Here is a 20,130-nt window from a genome sequence, read left to right as displayed (position 1 = left end):
GATGTCTTCACCGTTCAATAGATATTTCAGAAATTCCTAATATCGTATATCCAGAGATATACAGGAGATAGTTATGTCTCGAGGTAGACAAAGTAAAGACAATTAAAGCATGATGAAGCAGATACAGAAAAAAATCCACCATCTTTATACCCCCAGCAGCGCCACTATCACCCCCCAACCAGCAACCAAACTCTACCCAAGGTATGCACACGGCCCACTGATAACTGCCCACCCATCCCCCGGGGTGACGATGCATTCCAACATATCCCCCAGGTGAATAAGCCTTGACATGACCGTCGTCGTACTCGCCGTCGTGGCTCATGGCAACAACAGCCAAACCTTTCTCCGATCCAACCCTCCCTATATCTTTCCCCATTGAAAACTTTTTTCAAGAATGAAGGGATCCCGCGTTTCACGTTTTCCGCGGGTTACTAGCTATCAACAGGGCAACAACAATAGGTATGTCCGGAATGCTGGCCCCGTCGGAACTGGCATTCCACACCGTCCCGCGCCCATTAGGAACGGATGGATGGATGGATGGATACCCTGTCAGCCGAAAATCTGTTGATGGGTGCTCTCTCTCCACTGGGAGTTTTCGTTAGTTGGATGGATATAGGGAATGTGATTGGGTAGGTTTTGATCAGGAGGCATCGTCAGTAGGGGTGGGTACCTGCGTGGCAACTGACAAGGTTTGCGAGGACAGGGAATTAGGAATGGGATGGGATGGGATTGTCTGCAGGGAGGTACTAGGTGGTCGTCCTAGGAACAAGCTTTGGTGGAGGGGGAGGGGATTAGTTAACGCTCTGTTCGAATTCTATACTATTATTAGAGGGGTAGATTCGATTTCATTTTGTTGATTGACTTTTTGGGGATGTGGTTCGGTATTTGGCTTAGAAAACAGTTACACGTCATGGCTTCGTTGCCTACAGTAATAGTAGTGAATTACCTTAAAAATATTCCTTTGGTATTATGTGATCTATTTACTTTTTGTTTCCCCATACACCCATGACCTAATAACGCTCATTCATAATTCATGCACGGCTGAGGGACTCGCCCTCCTCGGCCTTCTGGAGACCGTACTTCTTCAGACTGTTTGACGGAGAATGTTAGCTTATGTTTCTCTCTGAATACGAACAAATAAGTTGGGGTCATACCGGATAGTCTGGATGGCAACGAAACCGGTGGTGTCGGTGGGCTCAAAGTCGTCCAGGGAGTCCATGGAGGCCTCCTGCTCGGAGTAGAGCTTCTCGGTGCTGGAAGAGCGACCGAGGATGTAGACGTGGCCCTTGTAGCAGCGGAGACGGACCTCACCGTTGACGCGCTGTCAAGTTTGTTAGATAATCCCGTTGAGACATTTGGTTTTAGGGGCACTTACGCGCTGGGAGAACTTGAGACTGTTCTCGATGAACTCACGCTCAGGGCTGAAGTAGCTGTGGAAGGGTTAGAACTGATCTTGTTTAGACCAAGACTGTAGAGCACGTACTATCCGTTGTAGAGCTGGATAGACCAGTTGTGGGTGACGAACTGGTCACGCAGAGCGCGGACCTGGCCGTCCAGGACCAGACCCTCGAGGTCAAGGTGGGCATCGCGAAGGATGGTCATGGCAGGGGCTGCAACATGTTAGCAAGTCCTAGTGGGAAGTGCAGTGTGGAGTGCAAGACACATACAGTCGTAGCAGCCACGGCTCTTGAGACCGATGAAACGGTTCTCGACAATGTCAATACGGCCAACACCGTGGGTGAAACCGATCTTGTTGAGGGTGTAGAAAAGCTCAACGGGGTCGGTGTACTCCTTCTCGGGAGTGACAAGCTTGGTGGGAACACCCTGCTCGAAGTGGATGGTGAGGTCGGTGGGCTCGTTGGGAGCGGTCATAGGGTCGGCGGTCATGGTCCACATGTCAGCGGGGGGAGTGTGGTTGGGGTCCTCCAGGACACCTATCGACTGGTCAGTAAAATGATAGGTAAACTACTGCCAATGGTTCACTTACCAGCCTCGTAACTGCAGTGGGCGGAGTTGGCGTCTATACCAATAATTAGTACACTTGAAGCAATTACACGCAGAAGAGCAATTTGACGAACCCATGGACCAGGGCTTAGCCTATATCATACTGTATTAGCCTGTATTCGCGCAATCTGTATAGACACCACTCACCTTGGTGGAAGTAACGGGGATGCCGGTCTGGGCGGCGTAGTCAAGCAGATCGTTGCGACCAGCGAAACGCTTGAAGAACTTAGGGTCACGCCAGGGGGCAATGACCTTGATGGAGGGCTGAATGGCGTAGAAGGCAAGTTCGAAACGGACCTGGTCGTTACCCTTGCCGGTGGCACCGTGGGAGACGAACTGGCAGCCTTCACGCTGAGCAGCGCGCATCTGAGCGCGGGCAATCACGGGGCGAGCCAAGCTGGTACCGAGAAGGTAGCGACCCTCGTAGATGGCATTGCACTCTGCGATGTGAGATTAGCGGACTGATTGGGGCACGTAGCCGGACTAGCAGTCTTACGGATGGCGGGGAAGCAAAGCTCGGTGATGAATTCACGGCGCAAGTCCTCGATGATCATCTTCTTCGCACCGATCTTGAGAGCCTTGGCCTCAACAGCGGCCCAGTCCTCCTCCTGGCCGACATTGCCGAGGAAGCAGACGACATCGTAGCCCTCCTCTGCGAGCGATTGTTAGTCGAGTCGATCGAAATTCGACCGGAAATAGGGAGGGAAATGTACCGATGAGCCAGCGCAGAATGCAGCTGGTGTCAAGACCGCCTGCAATGGAAATTGTCGAGTTAGTGCACCGAGCCTTATCAAGACCGCAAGATTGCGGGGTCGGGCGGGCGAGAACATACCGGAGTAGGCCAGACAGACACGGGGCTTTTCAGAGGCCATTGTGATTGTGTGAAGGGAATTGGTAGGGGCAATCGGATAGACCGGCGGGAGATGAGGTTGTTGGGCAGCAAAGAAGGATGAAAGAAGAGACTTGGGAAAGAAAAAAGATCACTGGGGAAGATCAGTTTTCGCGATGGCTCATTCAGGCGGTCGATGCAGGTCGTTGACTCATCCGGAGTCGGAGCTAGTACCTTACGTAACAATTTTGTCGGCGAACCAATCAGCGACTGTGGATCGTCCTGCATCGATAGGGAAGTCATTATCGCTTCGTCCGATAAGTAATCTTCGTGAATAATGACTCACTGCAATACTCTGGGTAAGTATGCTTGCTGTTTGTCCTGGATAGCATTGGAGGAGACAATCACAATAGCTAGATAATATCTCCCTCCAGTTTCACACATTGACCAGAATCAGTACCTTTTACTATGCAATCAACAGGACAGAGGAGGAGATATCTCTGTAGTCACGTGCACCACTTCCCCGACGGCTAATACGAGCCCTCCGATACGGATCCGGGGAAGGGCCCCGGTTCCTGTAATGTGTGCACTCCCACGAAGTCAATCCTTTTTTATCATTGAGCGCTTATGATTAGTTAGTTGTGAGCTAAGAAAAATAGGAAAAATGGCATTGGAACATGCTGTCGGCTTATTTTGCGGTTCTACTGTAATTCAATTTTCCGTGTCAGAAAACGGATCGCAAGCACTCCGTGAAGTCACTAATTATATGTTCCTGGAATTGAAGCCAGGGTCAATTTGACCACCATCACTTTCAACTTGTACTAATGTACCAAGGAGACCATCTGACAGTGAAGCATCAGATGAACTCACACTTTTAGGGAACACTTGTTGTCTGTTTATATAAAATAAAAGTAGAGCTAGTAGCTACTACTTTTGTCAAGATGTCCCAACTATTTCAATATCCGCTTTCCAGTTCTGCATCTCCAGCTGGTATTACGATCAAATGAAGTATATACATTTGGTTAGCTGCTGGCGATTATGCTAGCTCATCCTCACTACTAGGTCGGTTTTGTCTCTAAACCCTAATATCCAAGCATCGATTGGGCGCAATACTAAAAGCGCTGAGAGCAGCCAAGGTTGTCTAGAGCTTCCTTGATACCCCACTACTGCAGCTAAGAATAGATAGTAGTACGAATAGCTTCCCCCAGGAAATTGGAGTGGCGCTATAGAAACTTCGCAGAACGAACGTCAATGGCCAGGTCATCTATCGATCGTTTTAGACGAGTGACGCCCTGCTTTCGCTGTAGTGTCAATGTTACGGATTGCTACCGAGAGGATTCAAGAACAAGTCTAAATGTATAATTATTGCTTGTTAGATAGCCGTAGGTGGAAAAATAAATCTCTGGACCAGGGCAATGAGTCACACTTGGCCGTAGAGACACTGCGGGCCCATATATCCCGCCACGAATGGTTACCGGACGATCGTTATAGCCTAGTTCGTCTAGAGTAACACCACCCAAATGAAACAGCCCATCTTTTCTCTTATGGACTAGAGAACATCCCAGTCTGTCACTTACACTTAATGCACTTCAAATTACCCAGATAGGGCCGAGACTCTTGTGTGTATGAGGTCATAGACACCTTCATGTCTAGAGACTTGTTTCAAATGATATGTACATAGCTCAGGCTTTGATTAAATTCAATAGATGTGCTGCATACATTAGTGCCATATAGTATAAGCTGACGCAATACACACTTCCATCTTTCTTTGGTTCTACAGCTCAGGAACCTTGAAAGTTCTGGATAGGAGACTTACGGAAAGCTTGATCAAGATGTGTGGAAGGCTGCTATGATGTTCCGATTCCCATGACCGACATACCCTTCAACATCTTATGATAATACAGATATCATAATTTATTTTCTACCTCCACTTTGATACCGTGCAATTTCCAGCTATGGTGTGAAGCATCTTCTGCTTATGCCGCGAGTTGGCAGTATTTATGTACATATTATGTAATCAGTACTAGTCCCGATTAGCTGAACCGACCGGACTTCTATCCCAAGTATTAACCTTCTTTCTTTGCTCCTCAAGCAGCATTCTCAAGATGGCGTATCTCAGATCTTCTGCGTTCAAGTCCCTGCTGAGGACTCGGGCATCCTCCCTATGCCCCCAGCAAAGGCGCTGGGCTCAAGTGCACGATGTCCGCTTCCTCGCCACACATCACGATCCCAACCAAGTGCTGGACAGGTACCGCTCGAAACTCAAGCAGAAAGCCCAAGCGTAAGTCGACCGCGACAACAGTTATGACCGACTCACTCACTCCTCTCACCATAGAGAGGGACATCAAGACATCGATTCTCTGAAGGAAGCCTACAAGGAGAAGATTGAAGAGTACCGTCATAAAGCAACAACTCCTCTCACTCCAGAGCCGCCCAAGTCCTCGCCCTCCCCGTCCTCGACCGGCCCTTCACCCCCTCCTCCTCCACCTACTCCCCAGGCTCGCGCCGCCTCCTCCGCCACATCGACTGGAATCAAACCTCTTGACTCTTTTATCGACGTCGAGAAAGTGCGCAGCCTTCCGCCCAAGGAAATCGAGGCCATCTGGCGTCTTCGTTTTGCCAACAACTCTCATTCGGTCTGCGCCGTAATTCCGGTAGAAACATACCAACGCATCGTCTCCGCCGCACGCCAGAACCCCCAATTTGTTCTTCCCCTACCTCGTACGCAGAGTGAAGCGCAGACCGCGGAGGAGAATGCAGAAGCCGCCAAGGGCGGTGCCGACATTCATTTTCTCCAATGGGGTTTCCACCCCCCAGCGTCCCCGACCGCTTCTTCCGCTGCTTCAGCCAACGACCACACTTCCACGATCATTTTCACAGCGTTGGCTTCGTATCAGCTGCATGGTTCGTATGCGCAGCCGCATACGACGGTCACGCATTATCTGGATCTGGCGGATGAGAAGGGTTTGGTTCTGATGAATGGTCAGGTGATGCCTGATTCCGGAGTATCTGCGACAGATGCCACCTGGCTGGTTAGCTGTGTTCAGCGGTTCTATGACTTTGGTGGTCAGGCGAATGGTCGGAAAGGCGAGCTTCTGCAGGCGTTCACTCGCGGTGACGTGCAGAACTTCAAGGTTGAGGACTTGATGGCAGAGGCGGAGAAGTTGTAAGGGTCCCACTAGTATTGTAGATAGATAGATTGTACGATATACGTTTTACCAATACGCAGCCTTTCCCGCGCGGGTACTTAGCTTGTAAATAGCCTCGAGGTTGATGAGTGTTGGGGGTTCAAGCTATCCATACCCCACAGCATTCCCGGGGAGATAGTGAGGAAGATGATGCAGCAGCTGATGTGAGAATGACTGGCTGTCGCCGGTCCGCCAACCAATCGGGCTTACAGTGGCTAGTAGGACTGCTACTACTTAGTGCTTAGTTCTTTCCTCTTCAAAGCCCCCCTTTTTTTTCACAGCCTTGTCCTTCTTAGTGTCCAATCAAATGGATGGTGTCATTTCACTTGCGCTCCGCATTGAGTCAGTAAATGCTTCGTCGCAGAGCCTTGTCTCCTAGACTGAGGCACTATATTAGTACTTCCATCTGCCCTGACTTCCCCATCTGATTTCAGTTTGGAGCGATAACCCTATAGAGCCCCAAATCTTACGAAAATATCTACTCATTCATCTTGACAGTTTCCACATAATTTTCATTGGACTTATCTTTACAGCCTCAACTGCTCGATCGGTTTCTAGACCATTCATTATGATGAGAGATGCAGTAAGCTTGGATGTATGGCATCTTATCTTTGAGCAATGCACCACTCAGGATCTGTCCCACCTCTGCTTGGTCGACAAGATCTTTAACTCGATCGCGACACCCGTTTTGTATCGATCTATCACCTTGGTGGCTTATAAGATTCCCTCTAGATCTGGTCGGTCGTCTAGATCTACAGAAGCGAAAACGGAACCAGAATTGCTTACAGGTCATTGGCGTCTATTATCTCGATTAGAAGATGCCAAACATCACACCTTACGAACTTGGATACAGGAAATCGATATTTCGAGTTTCAATAATTCGAGTTTCTCCTCTGCTAGGGCAGACGAGGACTTCCTAGAACGACTCCAGAGCAATGATTGTTTGGCCACACTGATTGCCCGTCTGCCAAATCTTCGACGGATCACCATCGGTTTTCCCAGTATTCAATCGACAACCTTGATTCGCACCATTTGTGAGCATAAAAGGAAGCCAGAACTTCTCCTGCTCAACCAGGATAGCCAAGAGAAAATCGCTAGCTTGGCGGAGCAGACTTTACCCCCTGTCACGACCCTCTCTGCATCAGTGAACCCGGCAAATGACCGGAGCGGGCCAAATCGGCAGATACCCACGTTACAAAGATTGTTTTTCAAATGCCCACATCTCCGGTCATTCTCGCTTACTGTCATGAGACAATATGGTGGTTGTGTTCCGATGATGTCGAGGTATCCTGTTATATGGAGTTTTCAGCTTACAGGCGAAGAAACATTCCCTCCACTCGAGCATCTTTCCTTTGACGGATACCTGATGGACGACCAGCAATGGAGGTATTGGCGTGATGGGCTTCAGTGGGACAGGTTGGTGTCACTAGCCATAGGACCGCAGAGTTGCGCTGGCTTGTTTCGACGTCTAGTTGGCTTTACCAGATCCCAAAAGATCCTTGAAGTGCCTGTCTGGCAAGGCGAAGGCGATGATGAGCGAGAGGAACTCGTCGAACTCCTCTCATCGTTTGATTCTTTGGAAACCTTAGTTCTAAAAGGGTACATGTGCCCGGTTGAGGTGATTTCCCGTCACAGTAACCTATCTACACTCTGTCTGCATGAAGAGGAATCTGCCTGCAAGGCGCGTCCGCGACAAGTCCTAACAGCGGAGGAGCTCAATCAGCTCGATGTCAACTGTCCCAAATTGAAGTCACTTCAAGTGGGAGTCAAGAGAGAGAACAATCAATGGGTAAGCCAATGTATCCTCTGTCTTATACTATCACATGAACCGAGATCTAACCACACCATAGCCCGACGACGTCTTCGACAAACTAGCAACCTGTTTCCACAACCTCAGGAGACTATCTATGCACTTTGAACTAGGCCTCCCCGACATACATAACCCCATCAAGCCTCTTATAAATTATGCCTCTGTAAGGAGCATCGGCCAGAATTACTTTGACCGTAGAAAGCAGGCGGGCATTGAAGTATTCGAGTCGTTTACCTTGACCGTCTGGACAGGTAAATACTTCCGTCGCTTCCCACAATGGCCACCACAGTACGCCGGTTTCGAGAAGAAATTCTCAGCGACTTACGAGATATCCTTGCCGAGTGATTCCTCCGGTGAAGTTCAAGTCCGCCATTTGGAGAATGAGCGATTAGACCTGATCAAGTCCAAGAAGATCAAAATCCATTCGTATGAAAGGTCGCAGCTTGCTAAACAGGTTGCTGCAGCCGTGGAAGGCCCAAAAGTCGAGGATTTCTCGGGGTGAGGAAGCCTACTTTCTTATCATGCTGGTCGTAGGGCTGGTGGCATTGCATAGCATATGATGATGATGATGTATATGTGTTTGTGCGGGTATTTGATGTCGCAGTGCATTTGTCGATATGGTACATCAGATATCTATTTTACAAGATGTTTCTATGTTCAAGTTAATGAACTTTCTTGACATACAATATCCACATGCATTATGTGAAGAAAAGATAACTATGCTTGAAATTATCCCCAATCACAGTAACTAGCACCGCATAAGAACCATCTCGCAGCCGATTTGTCCGTGACGGCTCCACGGATACGATGCTGTGATATTGTGTTGCATGTAGGTAAGGGTCTGATGCTTCTGTAGATTACATAGACTCAGTCTATGTTAATTTATACCATCGTATAGTATTCATATGTTATATAGCAAACATAACCTATTTACAAACCACGATCCCTCATACCCACACGATCCACCAACCCCCTAAACATGCCTCACGAAGCAAACGCCGTTTCAATCTCAAAGCTAACATCATTATTGAACGACGTCTTGGAATCAAACGTCTGCACACCACCATTGCTAGCAGCATACAGAACATTATCATAATGTCTGAAATACCTCGTCGGATAACTCCACGAGCGCAACGAAGTGCCCTCACCATTCAACGCCGCCTGGGGACAGAAAGTAGCATCCTCGTGGAACTGCTTCGTGCCATCATTGGCATTAAGCAACAACTCAAAGTCATAATGCCGGATATAGCTACCAGGGGTATCGACCGACTCGAACGAGAAGCACTGGCTGTTAGCCAAGCCAGTGACAACAGTCCAGCTAGCCTCCTCCTTCAGCGTCGTGGAACTATCATCATCCACAACCTGCGTGTTCACAGTAGTATCAGTATGCGCGATATACCTCGTTGTGTACCCTGGGGTCGTGACACGCAGCGAGACAACCTCTCCGGAGGTAAACGACGGACCGCTGACCAGCGAGCCGACGACGTATTTCGCAGCCACGATGTTCTCCTGGACGGAGTTCTCGGTATCATCCGACGGATATCCGGAGGTCATGACACCCTCGTAGAAGGTACCTTGGGCGCCGTTGCTGTTATCACCACCAATACCCAGGATGATAGCACCCTCCTTGCTCATGGGGTTATAGCCGGAGTAATCCGGACGGGCTCCGCTATAGTAAGTGGACAGGGAGCCAGAGGCAGCATTAGCGCCGCGAATAGCCCACTTATCAGCGCCGCCCTTAACCGCAGCAGTGACGAAGCGGTAAGAGATAGACGGATCACCGGAGTTATACCCCTCGTCGGCACCGGAGAAGAGGTTGTTCTCCATATCGACCATGATCCAGGGACCATCGCCGGCGCCGTATCCCCAGGTGGTGCTGTTACCGAGGTAGATGGCCTCCATGTGGCCGGCGCCGGTGTCGGTGCTGCTGGTTTCGGCATTGCCGTAGTCGAAGCAGCAGGCGTCGTTGTAGTGCGTGCCGTCCAGCACGGCGTACATGCCTTCGGGCTCGTCGCCGGTGGCGGTGCCCGTGGCTTCGTTGTTGCGGTAACCCGTGCCGGGGGACACGAAGACTCCGTAGGCCTTTTGGCCGTTCAGGGTGACGGGGGCGCCGATGGCGCTGGCCAGGTTGTCGTAGCCGTCGGTGTCCGGGCCGTCGAAGCCGCCTGGGGGTGCTTGGGTCAGGTGATTCCCGTTGCCGGATTGGTCGTAGATGATGGTGATCAGGCAGGTGGTGTTGGCGCAGAAGGTGTCTTGGGCGGAGGCGTCGGCGACACCGCCGGCTGTGAGTGGGGAGATGGTGGTGGTGGTGTCATCGGAGCCGCGCTGGAGCTGGTAGAGGGCGCCGCTGAAGGAGCTGTACAGGGCGCGGGTGGTGCTGTGTGCGGCTACGCAGGGAGTGTCACCGGCTTCGTAGATGTCACAGGGGCCGGCGCTGACGGTGGCGGCTAGCCCTAGGGCGAGCAGGTTTCGGCGGGAGAACATGGTGATGGATGGATTACAGCCTGCTCAGGAAGGTCTGGGCTAGGAGAGGACTCAGACAGTAGGATAGGCCCGCTTGGGGAAAGAAGTCATGCTACTAGGGTGAGAAGGGGGGCTTATTTATATTCTTCACTGCGGTGCAGTGCCCATGCATGGAGTGCATGATATGGGAAGTCTAATTACATGTGTGGCTTCAGGGGTCAGGGATTTTCCTCCAATATTGGGACATCCTGTATACATTGTCAAGTAACCGGTCGGTTAAAAGGCTCACTATCGAGGCAGCAGGAATGCGTTGTTCCACCTGATGTCAAGCGACGACGGCATTCCGGCGGACGTGCAGGGCGTCGTGGAGTATGTACCCCGCAGGATGGGGTGATTTAGTTGATTTAGTTCCTGAAGGCTTGACAAGGGCATTGTCCGTGCCTAGGGCTAATGCCAGTGCCGCCGGGGTTTTGCCCGGAGGGGATGCGGGGGATGAGACTAAACTGTGTTCCCGCGCTCATCACGGTTCGTCACGTTTCTTCAGGGACCTGTTCCTCCTGGATCAAGCCTCGGTAGTTGTGGAGGGGTTGGAGGTGCCGCATTCCTGTGGAAGTTAGTTTTGCTCAGGGTTGGTGAATGCTTATCCGGAGGCAGTGTATGTTTTTGAGTGATGGGCCAGTTTTGGAAGCTATAATTTGGATGCCATTACCCCGGATTATGAGAAATGGTTACCCCTGAAAAGATGTATGCTGATCGGAACGAACTCCGCTTTGCAATAAGTATAGTCGAAATAGCATAACGTAGACAAAACAACCGACCCGTGTACGTCGTACGATGTTTACTTCTGGGAAAGTGGATGGCTTTAACCGGTGCAGTGAGGGGAACCTATGTTCTTCACACCATGTGGTCATGCTACTTGAACTCTATCAGGATACTATCCGGTCTTCTCTTTAAATTAAAGCTGTGAATGGCTGCGTTCGAATGTCTAGCTTACCGGACCCACTAAGCACAGCCCAAAGGAGATGCCGTCGGTTATATCATGATGCAGAAACAGCCCTGCCGTCTATTGACTTCCCGAGCGTCTTTGAGAGACAAGGACAATTACCGGACACCTTCCGAGACAGTCAATGACATAACTCTATGGATCAGCTTATATGGCCAGAATAGACATGCTCTGAACATTCTAAAAGGGGAGATTGGATGCCAAGCGGCCCTCCGCATCGTCTGTGACCCTCGGCAGGCTCGGGCCGCCCGGGTTCCTGGGCATGTTGAACCCAAATCAAGCAGCTGACCTGGTTTGCTTGGCGAGGAGACATTGCGTGAATTTTATTATCTGCACTGCTTCTAAGAAGCTTATGGTGTAATAGTCTGCCCCTCTAGCACTAATATTGACTGTCTGCTCGCCTCAAACCTTCCACAAGGGCATTCATATTTGGTGGACGACCCAAGAACCTCTCCAGCATCTGAAACAAATCTTGCTGGCCGCCACCGTTTTGCAGAATCTCGCGACGGTACTTCTCCCACTTGTCCTTCTGGAATGGGCCTTCAGCAAAGACAGAAAGAAAGACGTCCTGGGCCATTGCCGTGCAGCTTTAAGAGGATTAGTCTTCATGAGTGGTGAAATATAAATAGAGCAAGTGGTCTGAATGGGAGAGGAACATACATGAGATAAGCATAGTAGCAGACATCATAGCCCGCTGTCAGATGACTGAACGTGCCAAATGCATAGCCGTCTCGGCACTCGGAGAAGTCCATACTTTCAACCTCCTCACGGAGGTCATACCAGAGCTTCTGAACATCCAGATCTGAAATATCTGCATCAGTCTTGAGACTATGGATTTGCAAGTCGAAGATGGAGATTGACCTGCTCAAGTCAGATTAATAATTTCCAGAGACATGAAGCAGAAGCATACAGCTGGTATAAATGATAAAGCCCTCGGTTTAGGTAACGGTGCTTGATAAGACGGTCAACTAGATCCACAGGAATTTTCTTTGGCGGATGCGGCAAGTTAGGATGTTGCCTGTGCCACTCAACCAGGTAACTATTCTCTAGCGTAGTGTAGTGGCAGCTGAGGCCCTGCAGAACCTCTTTCATCCAGCACCAGTTCTCGAGCATCATACTAGGCATCTCTCCGAAGTCAGGGGGAAGCCGATAGCCATGAAAACGGACGTATTTTGTTCGTGCAAGGAGATCGTGGATTCCATGACCCATTTCTGTGTCTTAAATTAGTATATAGTCAAGGTTGTCTGATTTAGGCTTACCGTGGAAGAGGGTTACCACTTGATGGTGCTTGAGCAATGCACAACCGGTAGGGGTAGGAGTCGGGAAAGAGCACATGAGGATTGTGGCAGGGTATTGCCGACTGCCATCTGGGCGGAGATAACCCTGATGCTCTCTGTTAGTCTGGATCAAGCACGGTGTCACTAATGTAAAGGATGGTGCATACACATTGGAGATTCACGCTTTGGTTACCGCGATATTTGTTTTCTCTCCATAGCAAATCGAAGTAGAGATAGCCAACAAACTGCTTATCGGGCGTACTCTCCCAGACAGAGAATACCCGGACGGACTCATGCCAAAGAGACTCCTTCTCGGCTTCGACAGGTTCGAACTGGAGACCCAGAACAGAGGCAAAAATACCCAGCATTCCTATGGCTGTTTGTTCGAGGGGATAGAACTCGGATAGCTGCAGCTGGTCAACCGCAACTTCCTCTTCTACTAACCGCATGTAATATGGTTTATCCCACGGAGGAAATCCCACACCATCTGTGTCATGCTTGTCTCCCAGATCCTTTACTCTCCTTTGCTGCAAGACTGCAATTTCATCTTTGCCGCGGGCGCACAGTGTGTCCTTGAGGTTGTTGAGAAACCCACCTAGCCATTCCGGATCCTTTACCATACGTTGCTGTAGCCGGTACTCGGCGTGGGTGTAATGATGCAATTGATGGGCTCGTCGAGCCCGTCGACGGATAATCTCCTCAAATAAAGACTGATTGTCCCTAAGCTTCTGGTTATCGGCCAAAAACATCTTCTTTCGCGTGCCAGGGCGACGAGCGTAGGTTAACACTGCCAGTGTACCTCCATTCGCAAAGGGCACAAATAGCTTTTCGTTTTCTTGCTCACCATCCGACTTCCACTTCCCCAACTCACTCACTGGTACTCCCTCCAACTCGTTCCGTGTAAACCATACTCCCCCATCTTCCCTTGATAAATTTTCCTGAAACTTCCTCTCTATCTGTCCAATGTTTGCCTCTTCCTGCAAGAAGCCTTCCACCTCTTCCGCATCCAACTCACCATGCCCTGCCATTCGGTATACGGTCAATTCACGTTCGAGCAAATGTTGCGATTCCGCATCCAATGACTCAAAGTCCTCTCGGTTGTCGCGGACAGCCTGCAGTAGACGGAAGTAATCGCCGTTGGCGATCCATGTCGCCTGTGCTTCAGCATAGACGCTCAAGGTGGAGTGGACGACATCCTGGGTCCCCCGCAATGGAGCACCATACTGTAGCATGTCGATCATGGCTAGCTGGCCTTGGACTGCATTTTCGGTTTGCGCCAAGGGGAGAAGAGTGTTGGCGAAGGTGGCTGTTCCTAAAGTCGTTGCCTCGAGTATCGAATTGCGCGTTTGAGTGAGTTGATCAATAATCTGATGCATGAGAGGGAGAATTTGGTCAGTGGTTGGGACACGGGGGAGCTGAAACATGATGTCTGAGACGGGTTCTAGTCAGGCTGTGAGTATTAGGGTAGAAGATGTTTGGCCTTTTGGGTGTCTAATCTGAATCAGTCCAGGGTATTGCAATGAAGAGCAGAAAGGAATGAGGAATCGTTAATATAATATCACTCTACTGAGACAAAAAGAGGGGGAGGGAGCTGATTGAGGCTAGGGCCTACTTGGAGCTTCCTTATAGGGAACAGTAACCCTTGTAGTACGTCGGGTGACTACCACTAGTGGCTTGAATTAGATTGCTTGGATTTTCTCCCCTGTTCCTGCATGGTTAGCGCTCTGTCTCAGGCATTAGTAGATCACGCCATAGCCACGTTTCATTCTTTCATTTTCGGTAGTATGGCTATCAGCTGAGGTTGTTTTATTAGGCAAGATCATTGACTAGCTATGGCTTATGCTTTCCGTCCAGCCTATAACTATTACTGTTTATGCTGGTTATGATAGACAGCAGCCTTACACTTAGAAGTAATAGTGCTGTCCCAGCTCTATTCTTCCCTTATTCATGACGAAGAGTTAAAACAGACACTCCAATGTACCAGAGGTACTTTTAAAAATAGATATCCTGAGAGTAAGATGTCTTATAGTTCCAGAGTCCATACAGAATCAAGAACGGCAGAACCTTCTCCGCGTCCGATTTATACAAATCGATACAAGGTTGTCAGACTTAATTTCGCCGTGACCCTAGTACGTAAAACTCTAGAGGTTTATTGTATAAACCTATGCCACCGACCAGAGAGCCATGTCCTTACGAGGTATCTTCAGACTCGATATATTTTATATCGCTTACAGCTGTGTATCTTATTGCCCGATCAGAAAGACTTTGGATCCAGATTCAAACGGCATACGATATGAGACTACTAGGGCTTCTGAAATCTGTTAAATTACCGAGATTCCAGCTATTGTATACGCCACATGGCCTACAAAAAGTATGTATCAGGGTTACGGGTTGCTTAAAGTATCCACGTCCTGATCCGTGGATCGGGCTTCAGGCACTTGTGCCGCGGAAAAGTTGACAATCCAGATTCCAGAGCAACATGCTGCTTGTGAGCCTACGAAGTATTTTAGAAGTAACGAGTGACATCTCGTTACTAGGTTATTGTTGCCCTGTTGTTTATATAGTAATGAATAAGGGGCCAGATAGCGGAGATGACATTGTATATTTTCCCGTAATAATAATCCGACGAAAAAGACTTGTCTACTACCCTGATACAATTGACGGAATACGTGCTTTGCAGGCTGTACTTGACTTCTAATCGAGACGAGTTCTTGAGTGTACATCTCTAGATAAACAGTAAAACGTATAAGTGCAATCTTATTATGGGGTGAACATTCGAATCCCATTGGGTGCTAAGAGCACACAAACCACATGACATCAATACCCCACTTGATCGCCGAGCGGGGTATATTTGGTGCAACTTCGGAATCTTCTGTTTGCCCCCAACAATAACTCGATAACATCCTAGGTAGTTACACAGCCTCATCCTAGCAACCATGGCAAAGACAGTTGTCGCAACTGGCATCTCATCCGGCTTGGTGTGCCTAGCTTTCCACCCTTTCATGTATCGGTTTCTAAGACACCACAGGGCTTTGAAACAATCAAGCAGTTGCTGGAGCAAGCCGAGCCGTACAATTTCATCTTGGGCGCGCGAGACACGGCCAAGGTTCAGGCTGCTTACGATAGCCTCAACTATGACACTTCTAAGCATTCTATCACCATTTACCCACTCGACCTCCTGTCCTTGAAGAGTGTGCAGTCTTTCGCAGCAAATGTCCTTTCCAAGTTGGGTTCCGAGAAGCTGGCTTATCTCTTCCTCTGCGCCGGCACTATGGACAATGGCGAAGGCCCTGGTCCGAATGGATCGCAATGGTGCTCGGGATATGTAGTTAACCATCTAGGTTCGTGGAAAATGATAGACTTTAGACGTACAAAATCGAAAGTGGATTCACTAACGATGGAGCAAATTTATAACAGCCCCGCATTATCTGGTCCACTTGCTCCGTGATGTGCTATCTGCCTCGCAATCGCGAGTTGTTTTCGTTTCTTCCGGGGCGATCCGTGGTCTCAGAGACCAGGATCCGGGTGAGATCCCTGCATTATCCAAGTACTCCATTCTGGCATTTATTGACTGTTTATGATATAGCAACCCTTGATGTGGACCTGAAAGCCAACTCCGGCGCAGGCTATCGTCCGATATACAGTGCCTCCAAGTTCGTGCAGCTGTTGAGCGCATTTTACTGGCGGCGTGAACTCCCATCTTGCACGGTCGTTGCTGTTTCACCAGGTCTCATTCCAAGCACTCCTCTCGCCTCGTCAATGGGTTTGACCATGGATATGCCCGATGCCAAGACTATCCCCGAGGGTGAGGATCACTCATAGCTTACTTTATACGTTGACTTGCTGACGAAGATCTATAGGTGCCCAGAACCTCCTCCGCGCCTTTTTCATTAACGATTTCCCGGCGGATCCGGAACAGATCTTCTTGACTAGCTGGGGAGAGTGGTGGCCTAAGGATGTGTATGCCCTGGCCCTTGATGCTGACTTGCAGAAGAAGTGGTGCTTGAGCAGGGAGGAGATTGAGAAGACTGAAAGCATTGCTTGAGCATATCGTCGATGATGACGGACATATGATCAATGTAGATGTGCTGGATATATTTATGCCAGGGACTTAACACATACTTCGAACAAAGAATCTCTCTTTCGAAATGCAGATGTAGTAAACTATGAGACATAATATACTCCACTGGATAGAGTAAGGGGCGTACTTTCACTTCTGAGGTAATCATGATTTCTCTTTGCCCTCAGGTTGCCCGAGCTCACCCGTGCCGAATTTCATGCACGCCACATTGAATGCACCGAAAATGGCTGCCTAAATAATAGTGCTGTAGAGACAACGTGCTAAACTAGTTACTGTGATGAAACCTCGTATAAGGCAGTATGCTTCGTTAAAGTCTCAGACTATCGAAACGTAAGTTACACAGCATGGGTCCTTCAATCAACCCCACGCCGGTCGAACTTCTAATCTGACAGTCTAGTCCGGATGATAAGAACCAAACAAAGCAATACCCTTTGCCCCATATTACGGGTCTCACCCCGCAAAAAGCAAATGAGCGTTCTCGACCCCATCCATCCCAGCCTCACCACTCCACAGCACCCTTTACTATTGCTGCCCCCAAATCCCGTTCGCCATCTCATGAGCAGTTTCATGAAATTGCCCCTCATTTAATTCATGAGCAAGCACCACTCGAATAGCATATGGGGTGGCATTAACGGAATCAAGCTGGAGCTTGCGTTCCCCGACTACATGCAGAATCCACCCCAGCAGCTTCTCCATATGAAAGGGGAGCTGAGTACGAAAGATGTTGTTGGACGAGCCCTCGTGAATATTCGTGATGATGATATCGACAGCGGGGGGTCCGGAAAACACCAAGCCTCCAGCATCACGGAGTTCACCGGTCCCGGGGTCGTTGTATTTCCCGTCCACGATGGGGCGGTTGCTTGCTGCATGCCAGCTAGGGGTGTGGAGCTCGTCGGGATGCTCGCGGTGGAATGGCTGTGGATGAAGGTTGGCCTCAGCCAAGACTTGGGCTAGGGGAGGGTTACTTACTTCCATAGTTATTTTGATGCTGGGATTGATGGCTTGATGGAAAGAGTTTGGTTATATGATAATTGTTGATGGAAGAGATTATTAGGAGAGTGAAGGATGATGGAAGAAGAGTTTCGTTCAGGGTTAGTGGACTGGGAATATACCTTATTGGGAGTCACATGATACCCTGCAGGGCTGGACAGATGTTGCCTGCCAATCGGTCTCTCTTGCTCGTTGTGGTTCTGTCAGCCCATAAGCTGAGCTTGTTTGCTCCTGAGTGCATTGTGTTACACAAGACCCTGGGGTTCATTCAGGCAAACAGATTGTTCCCTGCTTTCGTTCACGAGCACTCCTGCTGTCAGCCCTACAGAATCAGGGTCCGTAAACGCATCGTTCTTGTGAGAAGTACGGGCACCAACTCTCTTTGCTCTTTTCTTTGCCTGTACGTGGTGTATCTTTACACCATTCATTGGGATTCATGCTCTTTTGACAAGATGTGGAAGTGAAGACTCTGTCTACAGCAGTTACAGGCCACGGACAGTACTCGCGAGGTCTTCGGTAGCCTTGTCGATGTTACACAAACGAGCTGAGAATCAGGCGTGCCATGTCTTAGCCTGAACTTCAATCACACCGGCTTCACTTCGAGCCGAGAAAAAGCCCAAACAAGTCATCTAGAGAGCATAGCAGTAATGCCTCAGGATCAGCGCCGTCAGCACGGTGCTACTTGGTCGACCTGCAGCAGTTCTCCAGAATCACACATACCGAGAACTATAGCACTCATCCAGCTCGAGACATAAAAGGCTCATACCAGCCCATACTCCGGATGCTTTCTCCCTCATCAACAGCTTCATCTCTCATTGACTATTCTTCTATCTCTAAAAGCCATACAGCTTTAAAGAACCAACTTAACCTTCACGATGCGCTTCACATCCTTCGCCATTGTCACCGCCTTCCTGGCTACCATGATTTCTGCTACTCCAGTGGCCGAGCCCGAACCCAACCCTGTTGAACTGGCTGCTCGAGCCAAGTACACCATCCACTGTAGTGGTGGCCTCAACCCTGATTCGCACTGCTTGACGCCTCATTCCAAGTGTGACTCTTATGGCACGTACCTGGTTGAGTCTGGTTACAAGGAGCAGTGTAAGAAGTGTGGCTGCGCGAAAGAGTAGATCTTTCATCCTTGAGAAGGTATTTGTTAGATGCCTCGGGAACAAGAAGGATGGGTATTTTGCTAACACGAAGAAGTATAGTAAGAACAGAAGCCGAGTCTGGGAAGGGGCATGAATGATGATCAAGGACTTTTGAAGATAGATGTGGTGGTCTACATGGGAAGATTTCGGTGTGTGAGAAGACTGCTTGGGATAAAGAATAGTAGCTAAATCGTTTGGCTCAACACTCATGTTACAACCTAGAATTAGAACATCAAATGATATCATCTACTGTTCAGATTGTGACTCTTCTGGTATGGCATGGATAATTGTCCAACGTAGGCCATGATATAGTTGGGCTTTAATGAAGCCATCCATCTGTTGCTTACACGTACAGGCACAACTAAGCCTTAGCGTGTCAACGCTTGGTTGTCTATTGTATTACTACAGAGGGCCTGTAAAGCACAATCTCTTCGTAAAATATCTACGCCTTGTCGGAGACCTAGAAGTTACACTCGTAACATACAATATTTCCATAACAGCTCGTCCGACTGTACCCCTGTTTGAAGAAAACCGTCGCCGTAGCTAAATTGAATAAAATATACAACAAAAGCAAAAGACAAAGTGTAGTAGTTATACAAAAGGTCAGAAATGTAAGCGAGTGTTGCAGCTGACTAGCCAGACGACCAGTCAGCTGCCTACGAGTCACGATCACCTCTTCTTTTTTTCTGCCACATCTTGCTTCCAAAGTGTGTGTGTGTTCCTTCTGTTTTCCGTGCCTTTCCCGTTGACTTAAACGGGGCGTCTTTGGATTGTCGTACTGTTAAGTGGTTGCATAAATCAAAAGTTAGCAGTCTGGTCTCCACTAACTATTTCTGCCACCCCTTGGCTTCAAGAATAATTTCAGGTTTCTAGTTTCGTCCCAACCCAAGTTCACAATATCATCAATCATCCAAATAACACCAGATGCATGGCATCACCAATTCAACCGATGAAACCGCAAGCACAATTCTGCCTCCATTAGTAGTATTCTCTGTCTCACTTTGATGTCCAGACAGTTCAATACAATCCTAAGGAGCTCGTACCGACACTCTTCTAACACATCAACATCATGAACCACACAGACCAGCAGCATTCTTCTGCATTTTGAGAAGTTGTATGTCAGTTTTCTGCATCTTTTAAACCACCAATTATAAAAAGTGACCCCGAAAAGTCTTCCTAATTGCCAGAATCCATATATTCGCAAGACTTGTAGTTGTGACATTGTTCATAAAACGTAACCGGCCACTACCAGAAGCAAAGAAGACAGCGGTCCACCCCTAAGATTAAGCAGCCCCGTACTGCGGCCACCCATCACGAGGCTTATTTTTCTTAACCGC

At 49.0% G+C, this 20,130-nt stretch overlaps 8 protein-coding genes across 8 annotated transcripts; 4 read left to right on the top strand and 4 right to left on the bottom strand.

Annotated features, from left to right (window-relative positions):
• Window positions 1-926: 926 nt before the first annotated feature.
• Window positions 927-2,983, bottom strand: BO83DRAFT_376343 (argininosuccinate synthase). Its single transcript, XM_025530684.1, has 11 exons — window positions 2,837-2,983; window positions 2,718-2,756; window positions 2,501-2,656; window positions 2,152-2,444; window positions 2,079-2,097; window positions 1,988-2,020; window positions 1,668-1,934; window positions 1,484-1,610; window positions 1,376-1,430; window positions 1,155-1,321; window positions 927-1,089 (listed from the first exon to the last, which is right to left on the bottom strand). The coding sequence occupies exons 1-11, from the start codon at window positions 2,874-2,876 to the stop codon at window positions 1,032-1,034; spliced, it is 1,254 nt and encodes a 417-aa protein (XP_025390580.1). The 5' UTR covers window positions 2,877-2,983; the 3' UTR covers window positions 927-1,031.
• Window positions 2,984-4,927: 1,944 nt separating this feature from the next.
• On the top strand, window positions 4,928-6,052 carry BO83DRAFT_376341 (ATP11 family protein). Its single transcript, XM_025530683.1, has 2 exons — window positions 4,928-5,114; window positions 5,169-6,052. Exons 1-2 carry the CDS (start codon window positions 4,939-4,941, stop codon window positions 6,001-6,003), a joined length of 1,011 nt encoding a protein of 336 aa, XP_025390579.1. The 5' UTR covers window positions 4,928-4,938; the 3' UTR covers window positions 6,004-6,052.
• Window positions 6,053-6,318: 266 nt separating this feature from the next.
• BO83DRAFT_406463 (uncharacterized protein) lies at window positions 6,319-8,473 on the top strand. The gene is made up of 2 exons (XM_025533881.1): window positions 6,319-7,810; window positions 7,872-8,473. Exons 1-2 carry the CDS (start codon window positions 6,590-6,592, stop codon window positions 8,331-8,333), a joined length of 1,683 nt encoding a protein of 560 aa, XP_025390578.1. The 5' UTR covers window positions 6,319-6,589; the 3' UTR covers window positions 8,334-8,473.
• A 248-nt stretch (window positions 8,474-8,721) lies between these two features.
• Window positions 8,722-10,378, bottom strand: BO83DRAFT_376339 (alpha-L-arabinofuranosidase B). The gene has a single exon (XM_025530682.1). The coding sequence runs from the start codon at window positions 10,313-10,315 to the stop codon at window positions 8,816-8,818; it is 1,500 nt and encodes a 499-aa protein (XP_025390577.1). The 5' UTR covers window positions 10,316-10,378; the 3' UTR covers window positions 8,722-8,815.
• A 941-nt stretch (window positions 10,379-11,319) lies between these two features.
• BO83DRAFT_376338 (M3 family metallopeptidase) lies at window positions 11,320-14,127 on the bottom strand. Its single transcript, XM_025530681.1, has 5 exons — window positions 12,742-14,127; window positions 12,557-12,680; window positions 12,208-12,508; window positions 11,958-12,158; window positions 11,320-11,884 (listed from the first exon to the last, which is right to left on the bottom strand). The coding sequence occupies exons 1-5, from the start codon at window positions 13,996-13,998 to the stop codon at window positions 11,677-11,679; spliced, it is 2,091 nt and encodes a 696-aa protein (XP_025390576.1). The 5' UTR covers window positions 13,999-14,127; the 3' UTR covers window positions 11,320-11,676.
• A 1,339-nt stretch (window positions 14,128-15,466) lies between these two features.
• BO83DRAFT_356146 (short-chain dehydrogenases/reductase) lies at window positions 15,467-16,768 on the top strand. Its single transcript, XM_025529184.1, has 5 exons — window positions 15,467-15,552; window positions 15,603-15,915; window positions 15,992-16,099; window positions 16,161-16,379; window positions 16,435-16,768. Exons 1-5 carry the CDS (start codon window positions 15,511-15,513, stop codon window positions 16,617-16,619), a joined length of 867 nt encoding a protein of 288 aa, XP_025390575.1. The 5' UTR covers window positions 15,467-15,510; the 3' UTR covers window positions 16,620-16,768.
• A 98-nt stretch (window positions 16,769-16,866) lies between these two features.
• BO83DRAFT_376336 (uncharacterized protein) lies at window positions 16,867-17,698 on the bottom strand. Its single transcript, XM_025530680.1, has one exon. The coding sequence runs from the start codon at window positions 17,628-17,630 to the stop codon at window positions 17,178-17,180; it is 453 nt and encodes a 150-aa protein (XP_025390574.1). The 5' UTR covers window positions 17,631-17,698; the 3' UTR covers window positions 16,867-17,177.
• An 822-nt stretch (window positions 17,699-18,520) lies between these two features.
• On the top strand, window positions 18,521-18,891 carry BO83DRAFT_424720 (uncharacterized protein; the record flags this gene model as incomplete). Its single annotated transcript, XM_025535170.1, has 2 exons — window positions 18,521-18,743; window positions 18,854-18,891. The coding sequence occupies 2 exons, from the start codon at window positions 18,521-18,523 to the stop codon at window positions 18,889-18,891; spliced, it is 261 nt and encodes an 86-aa protein (XP_025390573.1).
• Between the last annotated feature and the right edge of the window lie 1,239 nt (window positions 18,892-20,130).

Source organism: Aspergillus eucalypticola (assembly GCF_003184535.1).
Source record: "Aspergillus eucalypticola CBS 122712 chromosome Unknown BO83scaffold_6, whole genome shotgun sequence".
NCBI lineage: Eukaryota > Fungi > Ascomycota > Eurotiomycetes > Eurotiales > Aspergillaceae > Aspergillus > Aspergillus eucalypticola.
Note: the sequence above shows the minus strand (reverse complement) of the source record. Positions and strands in the feature narration are given on the sequence as shown.